At 41.8% G+C, this 18,212-nt stretch overlaps 1 protein-coding gene across 6 annotated transcripts; it reads left to right on the top strand.

Moving 5' to 3' along the window:
- The first annotated feature begins 474 nt into the window (after nucleotides 1–474).
- Mynn (myoneurin) lies at nucleotides 475–17,768 on the top strand. 6 transcript variants are annotated; one of them, NM_001399703.1, is made up of 8 exons: nucleotides 475–1,101; nucleotides 1,886–2,052; nucleotides 5,864–6,657; nucleotides 7,678–7,837; nucleotides 11,103–11,281; nucleotides 12,101–12,184; nucleotides 13,152–13,238; nucleotides 15,787–17,768. In NM_001399703.1, the coding sequence occupies exons 3-8, from the start codon at nucleotides 5,940–5,942 to the stop codon at nucleotides 16,047–16,049; spliced, it is 1,491 nt and encodes a 496-aa protein (NP_001386632.1). In that variant the 5' UTR covers nucleotides 475–1,101; nucleotides 1,886–2,052; nucleotides 5,864–5,939; the 3' UTR covers nucleotides 16,050–17,768. The 6 variants fall into 6 exon arrangements, 4 of the variants coding, with proteins under 4 accessions (NP_001386632.1, NP_001386631.1, NP_001012178.1 ...); NM_001399702.1 differs by having other exon boundaries at nucleotides 1,886–2,182; XR_015665270.1 differs by having other exon boundaries at nucleotides 1,042–1,101; nucleotides 1,886–2,182; nucleotides 7,678–7,761; nucleotides 15,787–17,701.
- The last annotated feature ends 444 nt before the right edge of the window (nucleotides 17,769–18,212 follow it).

Genomic DNA, 18,212 nt, shown 5'->3' with positions numbered 1-18,212 from the left:
AACAAGGCCATCCTCTGTTACATATGCAGCTGGAGCCATGGGTCTGTCCATGCGTAGTCTTCGGGTAGTGGTAAATTTTATTCTTAATTTATATGTCAAGTTCACTAAATATTTCAGAATTAACACATTATCGAAAATTTGACAAAAAGGTGGAATTAAAAGGAAATTTATACTCAGAAATATAAAAAGTAGCTTCAACATTTTTAAGTCCAGAAATATGACTTTTAACAACAAACGTTTCAGTTGTGCTTTTTAATATTTATGACGTCCGCAGGTTCTAGGGAAGAATCTGCACGAACACATCAAAACTTTTTGACGCTTTTGTATAGCGCAGCGATAACTTTGCTCTTCTCCCTTTACTGCACTAACTCTGATTTCGAGGTAAATAATTGTGCTAAAATTATTCTGGGTCAGAAGCAGGAAAACCTTTTCCGGTAGAAAGCCCACCTTCCTCTCACGTTGCGCATGCCCAGTGTGCCCTGCTGCTTTGCTTTGCTTTCCTGCATCTCAGCCTCTGTCACCAGGTAAGGGCATTCTGGAAGATGAGTTTCGGTGTGCCGGCTCAAACAGAACTCTGGGGGTCCCAAGAGCTTTCGGATATGCAAAAGAGGAAGGAGTGATTGGTCTCGACTTAAGCATATCCCTCCCACCCACCACGGTCAAGAACCAGGGTGCACAACGCAGTCATCTCCACTGGAGGGGCGCTAATGAAGACAGGATGACAGGCGAGAAAAAGAACTACAACTCCCAGCATGCAGCGCGCAGCGCGGTTCCTGGAGAGGCCGGCTGTGCACTTGAGCCGGGTCTCCGCCCAGATTCTGGGCCGACAGCGGTGGGCTGACAAGTGAGCGTCTGGCGCAGGATGTAAGTCAGCAGTGAGGTGTGATCCGGAGACCTGGGCATGCCGGGAAGTCAGGGCTCAGAGACCCAGCTCGCCGGCCCTAGTGGACACCTAGAGTCCTATCTCCGGTGTCCCCATGGACCACACATCCGGACGTGACGCGACGGCGGAGGAGGCAGGGAGAGGAGGAGCGTCGCGGTGACGTCCTCCCAAGATGGCGGTGAGAGAGTGAAGAAACTGTTTCCCTTGGGCGGATACGGGTGAGTGCCGCCCTCCTCCTGGCCTGTCGTCCCTCCGTTCTGGGACCCCGGGGTCTTATGTGGCCTGGTGCCTCGGAGATCGAGCGCGATTCGGGGCGAAGGAGGGTGTCCTGGGAGAGGCAACCTCCGCGGTGGCTATAGTCATGGCCCGTGCCGTGGGAACTCGCGGGAGTGCGAGCTGGGAGGGCAGGGCAGCGGAGGCTGGGGAAGACTGGCTGGGACTGTCACCCTCCGTTGCTGCCCGGCTTGCAGCGGGCAAGGGGTGTGTCCTCCAGAGAGATGGAACCTTTGACTTGTCTAGTCCGGGCGTTCCCGCCCCCTTGCAAGTACTTGCCTTGCGCTTGGAACCTCACCATCTCAGCCTACAGGTTTCAGCGATAGGAGAGCAATGAAAACAACTCGTATCATGTTCTTGTCCTCTGTTTCAAGGAGTCATTTCTTAGTTTATTTGTTTAAGCACCTTCAGGTGAAGATGTCTGTTGGAGATTGAAAGTTTGAGGGGTCAACTCTAAAGGCTTAGAATTTTACCGCCCTCTTTACAACTGGTGACATAGGTTTTGTTCACTGCCGTTTATTGCATTAATGTTCTAGTGCTGTAAAACAAAGAAAAGCATTTAATCGCTACGAGTGTTCTATGGGGCTTATGGACGACGTTGGGGACGAAGTGGGAGCTGTGTTCTTCGTTTAGTCTTTTGTCCCTTCTCCACCCTCCCTTACTTCTGCATGGGTGAGTGTTTGATGAGAGCTTATGGTTATCAATTCACTGTTTCTTTTTGTCTTTTAGATCAAGGGTAAAATACCATTCTGATACCAAAATGCAGTATTCACACCACTGTGAGCACCTTTTAGAGAGACTGAATAAACAACGAGAAGCAGGATTTCTTTGTGACTGTACCATAGTGATTGGAGAATTCCAGTTCAAGGCGCATAGGAATGTGCTTGCCTCCTTTAGTGAGTATTTTGGTGCGATCTACAGAAGCACTTCTGAGAACAATGTTTTTCTTGATCAGAGTCAGGTGAAGGCTGACGGATTTCAGAAACTGTTGGAGTTTATATATACAGGAACTTTAAATCTCGACAGGTAAAGTACACGTTTTTATTCAGTTATAAAGTCTAGTCAAAATCTTTAGAGCTAAAATAGATTCATATTTTTCCCATTTGCTCTCCACACTAATTTTCAGTGTTGATACACAGCACACAAACACACACACTATAGCTTGAGTAGCTCTGTTTAGGATGAAAAGATGTTTGGTAAGCACAAAGACAAGAAGACAAAGCAAACAGAAAAACAAACCACATTAAAGCTGTGTGGTGAAAGGCAGAGGCAGGCCCTGTAAATTTGAGGCCAGCCTGAGCAAATGGAACATGTTCCAGGACAGCCAGGGCTACACAGAGAAACCCTGTCTTGAAAAAAAAACAAAAACAAACAAACAAACAAAACACATTAAGGTAAAGAATTCTGTCTGACAAACTTATTCACTGCCCCACGCCCCCAAAAAAACCTCTTTTTTAATTTTACAAATCCTGAACTGTAAGTGGATTTTCCTTTCCCACCACGTTCGGTCTTGGTGTCCCTTAGGCCTTTTCTCACACCTAGGATCTTCTAAGGTATGCAGAAAGAGCCACCTCTGACCTCATGGCCTAGTGCCTTCTATTGCTCACATGACCTCATAGCCTAGTGCCTTCTATTGCTCACATGAAATGGGGATGTGCAGGACTCTGATACTGAGACGGAACTTCGTGGGACTATGACTAACAATAAGTCTGTTACTGTTGTTAACCTATCCAAAGTTTAAATGAAGCCAGAGGCATTACTATGCTTCTCATAAGGCTCTGAACGGCTGGGCTCCAGAGGTGCATTGGTCAAGTGCTTGCCCTGAAAGGATGAGGACCTGATGTCAGATCCTCAGCCACGATATAAAAGCATTTGTGTAATACCAGTGCTGCCAAGGTGGATACAGGTGGTTCCGTGGAGCTCATTAGCCCGCCGGCCAGCCAGTCAGCCCACCAGCCCGGCCAGCCAACCCAGCAGAATCTATGAGCTTTAAGCTCAGTGAGAGATCCTGTCTCATATAATGAGGTATGAAGAGCAACATAGGAAGACACGCAGAGCTATCTGTGACTTCCATGCACAAATACACCTGCATCTGCATGCACATGTGCACATGAACATACACATACTACTATGTCAACAGTTGCTTACTGCTGCCCCTTTAATAGTAAGTAGGTTCTTCAGAGTCTTATAATACATCCTATATATAAAAATTAGGCTAATAGTACTATGTTCTTAGTTGTAGGAGAAATGGTAGAAAGGACAAAACCAAAAAGAATCCAGTCACATTATGCTTGCCTCCTTTCCTTTATTTTTAATAGAAGCACGAACACAAGTAGAGTATTGGCTGGTAGAGCAGATTTATAGGCTGGTTGTGGAGGGACATGCCTTTAACCCAGAACTTGGGATTCATCTCTTTGAGTTCCAGGCCAGCAAAACTTACTGAAAGAAAAAAAAAATTGACATTGGAATTGTATCCTTCTGACTGGCTGATCGTCCGTCTCCTTTGATAAGACCTCTCTGATCCTTAATCTCCTCATAAAAGTGAGATAATAGTAACAATATTTGTACTGTACAGAGTGCGTGAAAACTTATTTGAAGCCCCCACTGTGCAACAAACATCTGTTTACTTTATGCTTTATCTTCTTCACTCTGTGCCCTCTTTAGTTCCACATTTCTTAGAGGAAACTTAGAAAGGAAAACACCCATGAAATTCTGCCACCTTCTGATTAGGACTATTAATATTTTTCATGCACATCCTTTTCCACACCATCTCTACAGATGTATGCGTGTACACAATTAAGATTCTTTCCTCATGGCTGGCAGCTTATTACGGAAATATACTTCTGATTCATGCTAGAATCAAAACACCCGTTGGTTTTTCTGAGAAGGAACTATTCATGTTTTAGAATTGTCTCATTGGAGTTATGAGCAGAGATAAGTTAATCTCCCACAATTATTAAAATTTGGTAAATAATTGATGAACAGTTTGTCGAGTTGAATGCCTCTGGTTGAAGAATGCAGAGTATTTAATACTAATTGCAGATCAGTCGGTTTGGGGAGAGTTTTTAATTTTTATGTTTCTTTTTTATTTTTGTTTTGAGACAAGATCTCACTGTGTGGGTTTGACCAGAAACTCACTGCGTGGCTGAGGATGGTCTCAATACAGTCCCCAGAGTGCTAGACTGCAAACACAAGCCACCTGCCTTCCACCTGCTCTCTCTTTCTCCATTGACTATTTGTGGAAAAAAAATCTTAAATTGACTTGAACATACTGGAGCACCTTTCTTAGAAGGGAGTGCATAACTGTTGCAGGCTTCTGGCACTTTCTCATAGATGGCTGAATTTCAGTTTTCATTAACAAGACCCCTCCACAATTCATATTCACAGTAAAGCTTGAGAAACATAGTTAAAGGTACCTCCCAGGGCAGAAGGGAGGATTAGGAAATAGTTTTTTTTTTTTTTTAATCATTATTTTATATTTGTCTCATATTTCTTTTTTTTTTTTTTAAAGATTTATTTATTTATTATATATAAGTACACTGTAGCTGTCTTCAGATACACCAGAAGAGGGCATCGGATCTCTTTACAGATGGTTGTGAGCCACCATGTGGTTGCTGGGAATTGAACTCATGACCTCTGGAAGAGCAGTCTGACCTCTGGAAGAGCAGTCGGGTGCTCTTAACCGCTGAGCCATCTCTCCAGCCCAGGAAATAGTTTTTATTGAACTCTTGTTGCCATCCAGAAAAGTTGATTGGCTTCTGAAAAAGCCTCAGAGAAGATAGGAGGAAGCAGGGTATTGCCAACAAGGTTTAAAAGAAAGAAAAAAATTAGCCAGGCATGGTGTGCCTTTAATCCCAGGGGAGTTTGAGTCCAGCCTGGTCTACATGGGAAGTTTCAGGTTAGTCAAAGCTACATAGTGATACCCTGTCTCAAAAGAAAACAAATGTGTGTGTGTGTTTTTGAGTGCAGACGCAAACATGTGTACTGCATGCATGAAGAAGTCAATGATCAGTTTGGGGGACTCATTTCTCTTCTCACCTTGTTGAGGTGGGGTCTTGTTTCTGCTGCTGTACAGCTCTCTTGGCTAGCTGGCCTGTCTCTGCCCTCACATCTTGCAGGAGAGTGCTGGAAACAGACATGTGCCTTCTGGAGTGGGGTCCTTGGGTCTTAGGCTTTCACACCTAATGCCTTTCCCTGCTGAGCCTGCTTTCTGACTACCCAACAGTTGCTTTTAAATTCAACTATTTTTTGTTTGTTATTGTTTCTTTTTTAAAAATATTTATTTATTTATTTATTTATTTATTTATTATCTATAAGTACACTGTAGCTGTCTTCAGACACCAGAAGAAGGCATTAGATCCCCTTATTGTGAGCCACCATGTAGTTGCTGGAATTTGAACTCAGGACCTCTGAAGAGCAGTCAGTGCTCTTAACTGCTGAGCCATCTCTCCAGCCTTGTTACTGTTTTCTAAGCAGCTAGAAAATACAACATTCTGTTACTCTGCATTCTTTTCATCTTTCCAGTATCATAAAACTGGAGATACCTGCTCAAACATTCTGACTGAGTTACATTTTACACATTTGTTAATTAGTTTAAAACTGTCAGGCATTGTGCTTTATTAGATCTGTAAGAGGCATTTGAGTATGTACAGCTCTTTCCAGTTTGTTTTGATCAGAACATTGTCATTTGGTCTTGTGTCCCTTCAGTTGGAATGTTAAGGAAATCCACCAGGCTGCTGACTATCTCAAAGTAGAAGAGGTAGTAACAAAATGTAAAATAAAGATGGAGGATTTCGCCTTCATTGCTAGTCCCTCTTCTACAGAAATATCTAGTATTACTGGGAACATCGAGTTGAATCAACAGACCTGTCTTCTTACTCTTCGAGATTATAACAATCGGGAGAAATCAGAAGTCTCCACAGACTCAGTTCAGGCAAACCCTAAACAACGGGTATTGACAAAGAAATCGTCTCAAAGTAAAAAGAAGAAAAAGGCCTTCAATTCCCAGAACCCAGGGCGAGCTAAAGCACTGCAACACCACAGTGGTGTTTCAGAGAGTGCGTCTGTCGAGTTATTCCTGGATGCGAACAAGTTGTCCCCACCTGCAGTAGAACAAGTCATTCAAGGAAATGACACTTCAGAACTTGAGTTGACCTCAGTTGTGGAGAATACTTTTCCTGCACAAGATATTGTGCAAACTGTTACAGTCAAACGGAAACGTCGAAAATCACAGTCACATTGTGCCCTGAAAGAACACTCCATGTCTAACATAGCCAGTGTAAAGAGTCCATATGAGCTGGAGAACGCCGGGGAAGAGCTGGACCCAAGGTATTCCAAGGCCAAGCCAATGTGTAACACGTGTGGGAAGGTGTTTTCAGAAGCCAGCAGCCTTCGAAGGCACATGAGAATACACAAAGGAGTCAAGCCGTACGTCTGCCACTTGTGTGGAAAGGCGTTTACCCAGTGCAACCAGCTGAAAACTCATGTGAGGACTCACACAGGTAAGGCTGCTCTGTGGGAAGGCGTGCTGTTCTGTTTTCCTGTGGGGGTGGGTTAGTGTTTGTGCTTTCTGTTCTGTTTTGTACTGGGAATTGAAGCCATGGCCCCAAGTGAGCACACATAGTTAGTTCTACTAAGTTGTATCTCTAGCACATACAGATCACAGTAGCATACAACATGCATTGCTTATGAACAAAGTTTGCCATATTCTTTACCTGTAAAAGGTTTTAACATTGGAATCCTAAAATTGTGTTTGTAATTGTAAGCAAGTATTTAACAGCTTTGTTATAATTGACATTTTAAGTTCTAGTGCGTCAGGTCTTTACATCCTTTTCTCTCCATAATAAGTGTAAACTTGGTCCTAACCTCCACCCCTGCTGGGGATTGAACCTAGGGTCTTGAACATGCTGTGTAAACACTCGACCACTAGGCTAGCCCTTCCCCCTTCCCAGTGTGACTTTTTTTATTTTGAGACAGTGTCTTGCTGTGTTGCTGAAAATGACCTTGAATCTGCAATCCCCCTGTCTCAATCTCCAGAGTAGTTAGGCTTACAGAAGTACGCCATTACACCTGCCTTGGTTTTAGTTTTTTAAATGTTTAACAGAGTTAAATACTAAAACTCAGGCCAGTTTTCACATATTACCAACCCTTCCCATTACATGCTCCTAGAGTTCATTGGTTTTTGAACATTCTTTCTCAGCTCTTCTGTTTACCTCTGATTTGCATGACTTTCTGCTAGCAAAGTATGAGTGTCCATTGGTGCACTTAGGTTTATATTTTATACATTTTTCTTGCTGATCACCTTTCCCTGTTTTGATTAACTTCTTTGCTCCTAGTGTTTTCAGTAGTCCTGAAAGACATCCCATTTGCTTTTGATACTTTGAAGTTATATCATTTTCCGAAAATAAAAACCAGTACTGTTGGCACTCTTAAAAGCCTTAAGAGCTTATGACTTTAGGATTTTTTCCTAATATAATATTGTTCCTAATATCTGCCTAATACAAATATTATTGTTCTTTTAGGGGAAAGGCCATATAAATGTGAACTGTGTGATAAAGGATTTGCTCAGAAATGCCAGCTGGTCTTCCATAGTCGCATGCATCATGGTGAGGAAAAACCCTATAAATGTGATGTGTGCAATTTACAGTTTGCAACTTCTAGCAATCTCAAGATTCATGCAAGGTAAAAGGAAATGAGTTCTTTGACCTTTACATTAGTTAAGTATACAGTCTAATGAGGAGTGCATTTCTATGAGCATACAGCACGCAGGGCAAGCCTCATATGACATGATGATGATCATGGAGTTAGATGCTTGTCCCCCAGGTTTCCACCTGGCTCTCATCCTTGCATTTTCTCACTGCTCACCTTTGGAATGGGAATTGTACTGTGGAATTTGTGTAAATTATGTTCTGATTTTTGTAAGAATTGCCCAAATCTCTGAGACCTTAGACTTGGACTTTTTTGTTCTTCTTGTTTCAAGATAGGCTTTCTCTGTGTAGCCCTGGCTGTCCTAGAAGTGACTCTGTATACCAGGCTGGCCTTCACCTCAGAGAGACCCACCTGTCTCTGCCTCTGGAGTTCTGGGGTTAAAGGCCTAGCTTAGACCCAGATTTTGAGAGGTCCTGAAGCTATGCTGGCTGGAGAATCTTAGAAATGGCTGAGTGCATTCATTCACATGTGATGTGTACTTGAACCTCTGCAGCAGTAGAATATAGTTTGGATCTGAGATACATCCCAAATGTCCATTTGTGGAAGGCACACTCCCCGGTGTAACTGTTCAAAGGTGATTGTGGGGTAGTGGTTCTGACTTAATCAGAGAATTAGAGAAGGTGATATTTTAGGTATTGAGACCTGGTTAAGGAACTGATTCCTGAGACTCTCATTGTTGCGTCTTGGCCCAGCTTTCCTTGCATGGCTCCTCTGTCTTCTCCCTGATTGCTCTGATGGGTAGCTCTTCCAGGGGAAGTAGTAGCCCTGCCTCATGAACTGTGGCCACAGTAGACTGAGTGCCTGTGGGACTGACCCTGGACCAAGCACATGGAAGCAGAGTATGTGGGCAAGGAGCTTAGTACGTTTTCGCAAATGAATTTACTTCTCACACCCTATCACTTGATTAGGATTTGGCTAGTTTTCTACCTTTTTTGTTTGTTTAAGATAGGGTCTTGCTGTGTAGCCCAGGCTGGTCACATACCCCAAAGCCTTCTACCTCTACTTCCTGAGAGATTGGATAACAAGGATATACCATTGTTTTTTGTTTGGTTTGCTTTGTGGAGCCAGGAACTAAAATTTGGGCCTCCAACTTGCTGGACTATTGCTCTACCACTGAGCTGCATTCCCCGCCCATTGGCTCACTTTTCATGTGCTAAATATTCCTCAGCCGTGCCTTCCTTGCTCCCAACTTCACTTGTACTTCTCTTTTAGCCAAACTTCCAGGTCCTTCAGAAATTTCCACTTAGCGTTTGCTCACTGTAAATCTGGCTAAAAGTAGTCAGTAATCTCATAGCATCTGTGTACCATGCAGCCGTGACATTTCTTCCCCTGAGATAGTTAAGTCTTTAAACCCAGCTCAGAGCCTCAGGGCATGGATAAAATGTAAACAAGGTATTTGCCAGAATGCAAAAATTGTTCTCAAGTTCAGTTCCCAGTAGCATTGTTTCCTTCTAGAACTCAGGAGCACTGTCTTTACTGACATAGTCTATTCTCTCTCTCTCCCTCCCCGACTCCCCTTTCTAAACGTTGTAGTCCAGCCGACTTCAAACTTTTAATGCTCTTGCCTTAGTGTCATGAGTGTTGGAATCATTGCCATCATTCCTATTTCTATCAGAATGATGGTCTTCTGAATGGCCCACCAAGCTCTGCTAGAGTCTTCTAGAACGTCTCTAACCTGCATCTCTAAACTTTATCTAGTTCACACAGTCACAGTGAATGAATCCCTGGCACCCTTCTTTTTTCCATGTCCCCAGCTGTCACTATGAGGCAGTTATCCTAAGAAGGAAGGCCTGTGTTGGCAGGCAGGTCTCAAGGCTTCAGTCCATGCTCTCCTGGCCTCATAGCTCCTGGGCCATTGATAAGGCAAACAAATAAGACAGAGAAGGTATGGTGGAATCCACTGCTCATCTTGTGGCAGTCAAGAAGCAGAGGTTGAAGAGGGGCTGGAGACAAAGGTACAGTCTGTGACCTGTTTCTTTAGGAAGTGAGGTCTAGTTAGAAGCAAGTCAGGCCAAGCCTCCTAAAGTTTCCACCCCTAATACTACCTCTACCTGGGAACCAAGCCATTGGCATTTGGCCTTTAAGCAACATTCTTGATTCAAACTGTTAATACCCGGCGTTAGGTGATTTATTTTTAGTGGAATTGACCCTTCAAGTGACAGAAAAAGAACAAGGTATATAGGTACAGATGCTATAGACAGGGTGCTATGATTTGGAACTTTTCTCTCTTTAAATAATACTTTTGTATACATTTGTATATATCTACACTATGAATGGCATGCCTGTAGAGGCCTTAGGACAACCCAAGGGAGCTGGTTCTCTCCTTCCACAGTGTGGAACTCAGAGATCAAACTTAGATGGCCGTAGGCACCTTTATGCAGCCAACTTCACTGGCCCAAATTTTTTTACTTTTTCTCAGTGAAATGCAAAGCAACTGTCAGCTGGCCATAAAGGTGCATAAGAAGGTGCTAGTAGTTTGAGGAAGAACTTTTGACAAGGAAGATGGATTAGCAAAATAATTGCTGTATTGGGGGCTCAGTGATAACTACTGTGCTGGTTGTTTTGAGTTTTGACATAAACCTAGACATATCTAGGAAGAGGGAATCTTGCTTGAGAGAAGACCTCCATTGGGTTGCTGATGGATTAGTGTGAGAGGCCTCGACTCACCGTGGTTGTGCCACCCCGGGGAAGGGGGTCCCGGGTGGACACAAAAGCAGACTGAGCAAGCCAGTAGGCAGCAGTTGTCTGGCTTCTGCTTCAGTTCCTGTTTCAGGTTCTTGCCCTGACTTCCCTCACGGACGGAAGTGAACGCCGAAATAAGCTCTCCTCCCCAGGTTGCTTTGGTTATATTTACCATGGCAACAGAAACCCCAAAACAGCTGTAGAGTGTTGATGGAAAATGTTTTTGAACTCATTTCAGAACTGCTGATATTTTGATACCTTAAAAGTATTTTTTCAGTGGTATTTTACATACAAACAACTATTGAATTTAAATATGTAGTCTTTGTTTTTGTTTTTCAAGACAGGGTTTCTCTGTGTAGCCCTGGATGTCCTGGATCATAGAGATCCACCCGTCTGGGCATGAGCCACCACTGCCGGGCTAAGTATGTAGTTTTCCCTCGCAGAGATGAAGTAAAATGCTACATGAAATAGAGCATTTTATGTAAGGAATACTTGCTGTATACATGGCCTCTGGATTGCTTTACTTACTGCTGTGTCACTTTATATTTACTAACAGGAAACACAGTGGAGAAAAGCCATATGTCTGTGATAGGTGTGGGCAGAGATTTGCCCAGGCCAGCACCCTGACCTATCATGTCCGCAGGCACACTGGAGAAAAGCCTTACGTGTGCGACACCTGCGGAAAGGCCTTTGCTGTCTCTAGCTCTCTCATCACTCATTCTCGGAAACACACAGGTGAGAGTTTACTGCTGAGGTTGCCTGTAACAAGGTTGTAGCTAAGAAAGGTAGGAATTGGGCCTTTTCAAAGGGTAGACTGTAGACTTTTTAGATATCTACATTGGTAGTTTTGAAGCTAATTCAGGATTTTCACATAACCATTAGATTGAGTCCGACATTTTCTAGAATAATACAAGGTAGGTGAAAATTTTATCATTAGCTTATTATTAGCTTATTAAAGTAAGAGAATTCTGAAAGTATATACAAATTGAGCCATATTTTTATGACTAGTTAGCCTTTTTTGAGAATTTGTCTCTTGTAAGAATGTGAAAGGGGAGTTAAGTGGGAGGTGGCTTAGGCAAGAAACCTGTCTTCTTTTGCATAGACATTCCAAGATCTGGAACTCAAGACAGATGTGTCAGATGCAAATTAGAAGTTTTGAAAACAAAGTGTACTGGTTAGAGTCTCTTTTGGAAGTGGGCTGTTGGCTATGATCTTCCTTTAATGTTTTTATTCTCCTTGAACAATAAAGTAGATAGCAAGATTTGAAATGTCACTTAAATTTGACATTTTTAATCATAAGAATCAAATTGTTTACCCAGGTCATCTCTTTAATGAGAGGAGAGACATTTGCAGAAATAATGTTTTAGTGTGTGAAAAGTACCAATTTAGATAAGTAGAATGAATTAATAGATCATTACTTGGATGCCTCTAAGATACATCATAGGAAGGCTCTCATATAGATGGTAATTGTAAAAGCTTACTGTAGATCTCTTGTAACTGATAAGTATTACACTGGTATAGTACACCACTCCGCTGTCTTTTATTCCCATCTAGGTGAAAAACCATACATATGTGGTATTTGTGGGAAAAGTTTTATCTCCTCAGGAGAGCTCAACAAACACTTTCGATCCCATACAGGTCTGTGTTTAGGGAGAACGCACCGTTTTTGTTCTCTCTTAATTCCTTTGTACATAAACCTTGACTTTGAAACCATTGTGGAATATCTAGTATCTAATATAACTTAGTGATAACAAGTTTTTAATGTATAAATATCAGCTTTTTTATTTGTTCATTTCTTTTGTTATTCTTTTTTTAGTTGTTTAGAATACAATTTAAATTTGGCTAAGAACTGTGTAGATTTTCTAAGGATTGTGCCAGATATCCATCATTTCCAAATGAAAACATTTGCATTAGACTGAATAGATATACCATCAAAATTATAAAATAGGGTTCTTATGTGAAAGTTTTAGGAATGGATTTTGTTATCAACATGTTTGTTATAGCATGTAATGTATGTAAATAGTATGAAGAAAATGTTGAATATTAAATTTAAAGGAAAACTACATTTTAGAGATACTGTTCACATTTTCTTAATCCATTTCATAATTCTCATCCAAATGTTGTAAATACTAAAAGGGGCCTGGTAAACTCACGGCCAGCTCGGTGTCCTCATGTTTCTTGGTTTTGGGGTAACACATTAAGTGGTTCTTCAGTCATCTCCTGGCCCCATGGTCTGGGGAGTGTGCTCAGCTTTACCTACGCTAGGCATGCAGCCGCCGCTGAGCTAGGTCCCCGGCCTGAACCATTCTTATTTGAGAATAATTATATTGTGGACTGTCCTCAGTATTGCTTAGATTTCCTCATCTGTGAGGTAAGAATAGAGTATTTTTGAGACTTCCAGATAATGAAAGTCCTTAATTTCACCCCAAATTGGGTTATACTAATTATAAAGTAGTATACCTATATGTATAGGGTTTCTCATCTCACAGTCATAACTAAGTGATTAAAGAATGTTTGCTTTATTTTGATCAACATTTGATAGTTTTGTGTCAGCCAGCAATTCTTTAAACACTTAAGTTTTTAAAGTTCTTACCTTGTTTTTCAGGAGAACGACCATTTATCTGTGAATTATGTGGAAATTCTTACACTGACATTAAAAACTTAAAGAAGCATAAAACAAAGGTCCATTCTGGTAAGAGCACATGTGTGCTAAACATGTCCCTCTCCGTTGGTGCTGGTCCTGACAGGCCGAGATACACATTTCAACAGTTTGATTAGATCTATGTTAAAGTAGAGATAGGGAGCTAGAGTGGTACATGCTTTGAATCTCAATGCGCAGGGAGTGGTCCCAGAAGGATCCCAAAGGCCAGCATGGCCCCACAGCTGGTTGCAGGCAAGCCTGAGCCACATGGGGAAGCCTTGTCTCAAAAAACAATCCAAATAATTCCCAGCAAAACAGCGCTAGAAGCTGTGCTCAGGCCTGATGATCTAGATTCTATTCCCAGATCTCAGGTACCATCAGAGAACTGTTCCCTGAGAGTTGTCCTCTGACACACTTAAACACACACACAAATAAATAAATAAGCAAGCAAATAAATAACTAAAATGAAGTGGTTTTTAGAAAACATAACAAAAACTTAGGTATGAACATATAAAAAAGTAGCTTTATAATTTACAGAAGATCCCCTTTTCTACCGATTTTGAAATAATGAACTTCATAAAAATTAAAATAAAATAAATTTAAACTATTCAGGGTCTGGAGAGATGGCTCAGCATTTAAGAGCACTGGCTGCCCTTCCAGAGGACCTGGGTTCGAGTCCCAGCACCCACATGGCAGCTCACAGCTGTCTGTAGCTCTAGTCTCAGGGTTCCAGTGTCCTCCTCTACCAGCCCCCAGGCACCAGGTACACCACACATAAAATAGTAATAAAATACCTTAACTATTTCCTCCTTTAAAAATCTGATTTGCCACAAAGCATGGTGGCACATATCACATACCTGTAATTCTGTAACTTAAGAGACAAGAAAGACAATTGTTATTCAAGGTGAGCTACATAAGTGGTCCGTGTCTCAGCAAACTACAAACAAAAAGCATGACTTCTGAGTAGTTTCAAAAATGAAAGAAGATTTAAGCAAGCAAATCTTATTGTCCATAATGCAGTCTGGGTGACTGAGGAGGACTACTGTAGTTAGGAAGAAAGAGCGCTCATGAATATTCAAATGTGGAAGGAAATAGAGCCTTGGAAGCTCAGAACCGTTCTGTTAGTGTAAGAAGCCAGACTGCAGACTTATCGGCTTGTGGCTTAACATAGATGATTGATTTACTGCACTTAGCGTGACGGTCTGCCAGGATGAAAGGAATCACAAGTTAGGACGAGACTCAGCAGGTGTGATAGGATGCTCATCCAGCATGCGTGAGGCTCCAAGTACTGTAACCAGCACCAAACTTTATACATACACATGCTTCATTGTGTGTGTGTACGTCTGTCTGTCTGTCTGTCTGTCTGTCTGTGTGTGTGTGTGTGTGTCTGTGTGTGTGTGTGTGTGTGTGTGTGAGTTTAGTTGTAAGGGTTAAGGTAGAGACATCTGAAAACTGCAGTGCGTCTCTTCAGCAGTTCATTTAATACCTCTGGGATACACATAGCTGCAGGCCATATGAAGTTGAAGAGGGAGGGTATAGTCCTGGTTCTCTTAAGACCTTAAAACCTGGATGTGACGTCAGAGATCTGACTATATTGAAATTGTAGAACATTCATAAATGCAGAGGCACTAAAGAAGATGTTTCTTCTGAAGCATTAGAGTGGTCTTACGTTAACCTGGACATGGTAGCACATGCCTGCAGTCGCGTACTCAGCATGCTGAGGGGAAGCAGATTGGTAACTTAAACTCCATAATGACAGTCTCTAAAAGGGAGGAGGGCTGTCAGGAGAGAAGATTTATTGTTACAGAAATTGAAGAGAGAAGAGTTCCAGGGGTAGAGATGGGCAGGGTGGGGTCATTGCAGCAGAGGACATTTTGACGAGTCACTGAGACAAGACAGCTCGGGTTGTTTCTTGACTGGTTAAACTGCAGACTACAGAGAATTGCAACTTAATGTAAGCAAAGCACCGTTAGCTGTCTAGTAAGGCTGCTGCAGTCATGTCAGCACCTTGGAGTGGCAGCAACACGTTACAGCCAGGAATGCAGTGAGGGCAAAGTGCATCTCTAGTCAGTGTGCTCATTTCCTAGGAGAACAGTGCTTCTCACTTCTGATAAGTTGTGTACTGCAAACTTGAAGCCACTGGCTAGTGTGACCTCCTCGATAAAGGCAGTGTACTGTGTTGCCCTTCTGCACTTGGAAGGAGTTAGAGAAGTTTAATTTAGCATTCACCGTCAAGGATTTACAGCCCAGTTGAGGAGTGGAGGCCTGTCCGAGTAGAACCAAACAAGACTGAGAGGACCAGGTGCCACGGGGAGGAGGATGAGGTAGTGAGGGAGCTCTCTAGTGAGGGAGAGGAGAAAAGTTCACCTGTGTTTAGGATGTGTAGACTTTTGTAGTGGTCTTTGTGATTGACCCTGTTCTTGATACGTGCCATAGTATCAGTACAGAGTTAATCGGGCACATTGGGGAGAGAGAAACAGGTTGCACATGGGTGTGGAGGCTGACTGTAGTCTCTAGGACCTGTAAGTAGATCAGTGTACCTCAGACAGTTGTTTGGTTTTACATTGCTAAAGGCAGTGTGCTTTCCTTTCTGTTTCAGGTACAGATAAAAATGCAGATTGCAGTGTAGATGACCATGCTGTAAGTGAACAAGACTCCATACAGAGAAGTCCTTTGTCAGAAACGCTAGATGTGAAGCCTTCTGATATGACTCTACCCTTAGCGCTTCCTCTTGGGACTGAGGACCACCATATGCTTCTACCTGTCACGGATAGTCAGTCTCCTACATCAGACACACTGCTGAGGTCAACTGTGAATGGATATTCGGAACCACAGTTGATTTTTTTACAACAATTATATTGACTTCGAGGACATGGAATTGCTAAGGCATCCTTGGCAGTAAATGTAAACATGTCTGGTAAGGTGCATATTCATATGGACTCCCACTCAGTTGAGCTGTGTGACCACTAGTTTTTATTCACGGAAGTAAAAGCACCGATTCTGATACTGCATCAGTCAGTGCTTGTTCTGGCTTTGACTTCCATTGTAAACAACCAGCCTGTCAAGGAGCGACTTCTACCATGGTGGCCCTGTTTTGGGTGGGTAAGTTTTAGACACTGTTAAAGCTGCCTTAATTCCATCTCTTTTGCATTGTAGACTTACTTGATCCTTAGGTAGAATCTGCCCTGTGGGTTTTTCGTTGTTCTCTCCTTGCTGTTTAAACAAAGTCTGCAGTAATAACAGCTTCAAAGTGTTTGTTTGTGAGGCCTGTGGACCAGTGTGGAAACTTTCGGAGGGATTGGAGTTCATGTTTATGTCTGAACATTTAGATACTAAGGAAGACTTGTGCTATTTATTAATATATTCCTTTAGAGGTAACTTTTCTAATGAGGCCAAACGAAGTATTTCTCTTAAAACCCAGAAAATGTGTGTACATTTTTGTTCATTTAGAGTGAATTCAGTATTCAAGAAAACCAGTCGGTCCCCAGCTCCGAAAAAAAGAAAAGAAAAAGAAAACCAGTACTCAGATCAATTTTTGTTTGAGTTGAAACTATATTTTTTTAAATAGATATTTGGTGTTTTTAAGTGGTCAGAAGACAGTTTTGGAATTTGATTCATTTTATATTTTATTAGATTTGTAGATTATTGGAAGTGAATATATAACAAGTTTTGGAAATTTTTGATAAGCCTATCTTGTATCAGTTATGCACTTTTTAAAATAAATGTTCTAAAAAGAATTTTCTAGCTATAAAATACATACTAGAAATCACTTGGCTTCTAAATTTGATATATTACTTAGAAAAATCAAGAAGCTTGTGTTGCATGCCTAAGGCAGCACACATACACACAAATAGAATTAATATCCTAACTTCAGTTATAAGCTATACTTTTGGATTATCATTTTGTTTACCATTTTATATTGAGTTTTTTATAAACATGGGATTTCCGATTTTATGAATTAAACTGCAACTTTTGGTTGTTGGCTGTAGCTTTAGAGTGGTCCTTTCCATGCCAGCTGGGTGTAGAGAACTCAGCGGCACCCCATCCCTCACGCCTGCTCCCTCTCTTCCTGCATATTCATTGATTTCACTTGGCATTGTAAGTTACAGTTTCCCAGTCAGTTCCTGTGGCCGATGAAGTCATGGTGACTGTTTCTCTTCTCTGCCATCAGTTAGTTAGGTCTCACTTGTTTTCAGGATTTACACTGCACTGAAACAGACTCACGGTGTTCACTGATACTGAACTCTTTGATCATAATTCTCCTGTTTGGGTCCAAGTCATAGAACTAAGAAGACATAATCGAACGCTCAGTTCTTACAAACTGCGGGTGTCTTCACATTTCTTAGAGCTATAACATTTCCACAGTAAATTACAACCGGTGAGCCTGACTGAACTAGCGAGAGAGTATGAAATACCACCTTTGTATAATAAACTTATTTTATTATTCAGCTAAAAAATCTGTGTGTATGTTAAATGAACATACTGAGTTTGAATAAAATTTGTAAGGTATAAAATGTTCAGCTAATCTTTTCTGGTTTAAGATCAATAAAAATTTACTGGAATATAACAAAACTGAAAAAACTAAGACTCAACCCTTTTTAACAAGTTTGCCAAAGTGGAGAGGTTATGTTTAAAATCACAGCTTCATTAATCCAAGCACATCATGAACATTTATTAAGTGCTGTAGTTAGTTGGGCATGTGCATACCTATAATCACAACATTCTGGAAAGTTAAGGCAAGAAGATTAAAAAAATTCCAAAAGCTGCTATCTCATACGTCTTCGATATGAGGACAAAACTGCCCAGTTCCCTCAAAGGTAACGATAGCCTCTTGTTTGTTTATCCCTCTTCAGTTGTGTGGTGCCCTCACCTCATAGCCCTGGCTGGCCTAGGACTTCTGTGTAACCTAAAGTGTCCTCCTCCTGCACTCCCCAGCGTGCACAGCACACCTAGCCACACAGCCCGGACCTTGGAACTAGCCTTGGAAAGCTCCTGAGTTGTGTGTCTCAGCATTATTTCATATAG

This window comes from Rattus norvegicus, chromosome 2 (genome assembly GCF_021556685.1).
Source record: "Rattus norvegicus strain SHRSP/BbbUtx chromosome 2, alternate assembly SHRSP_T2T, whole genome shotgun sequence".
Lineage (NCBI taxonomy): Eukaryota > Metazoa > Chordata > Mammalia > Rodentia > Muridae > Rattus > Rattus norvegicus.
Note: the sequence above shows the minus strand (reverse complement) of the source record. Positions and strands in the feature narration are given on the sequence as shown.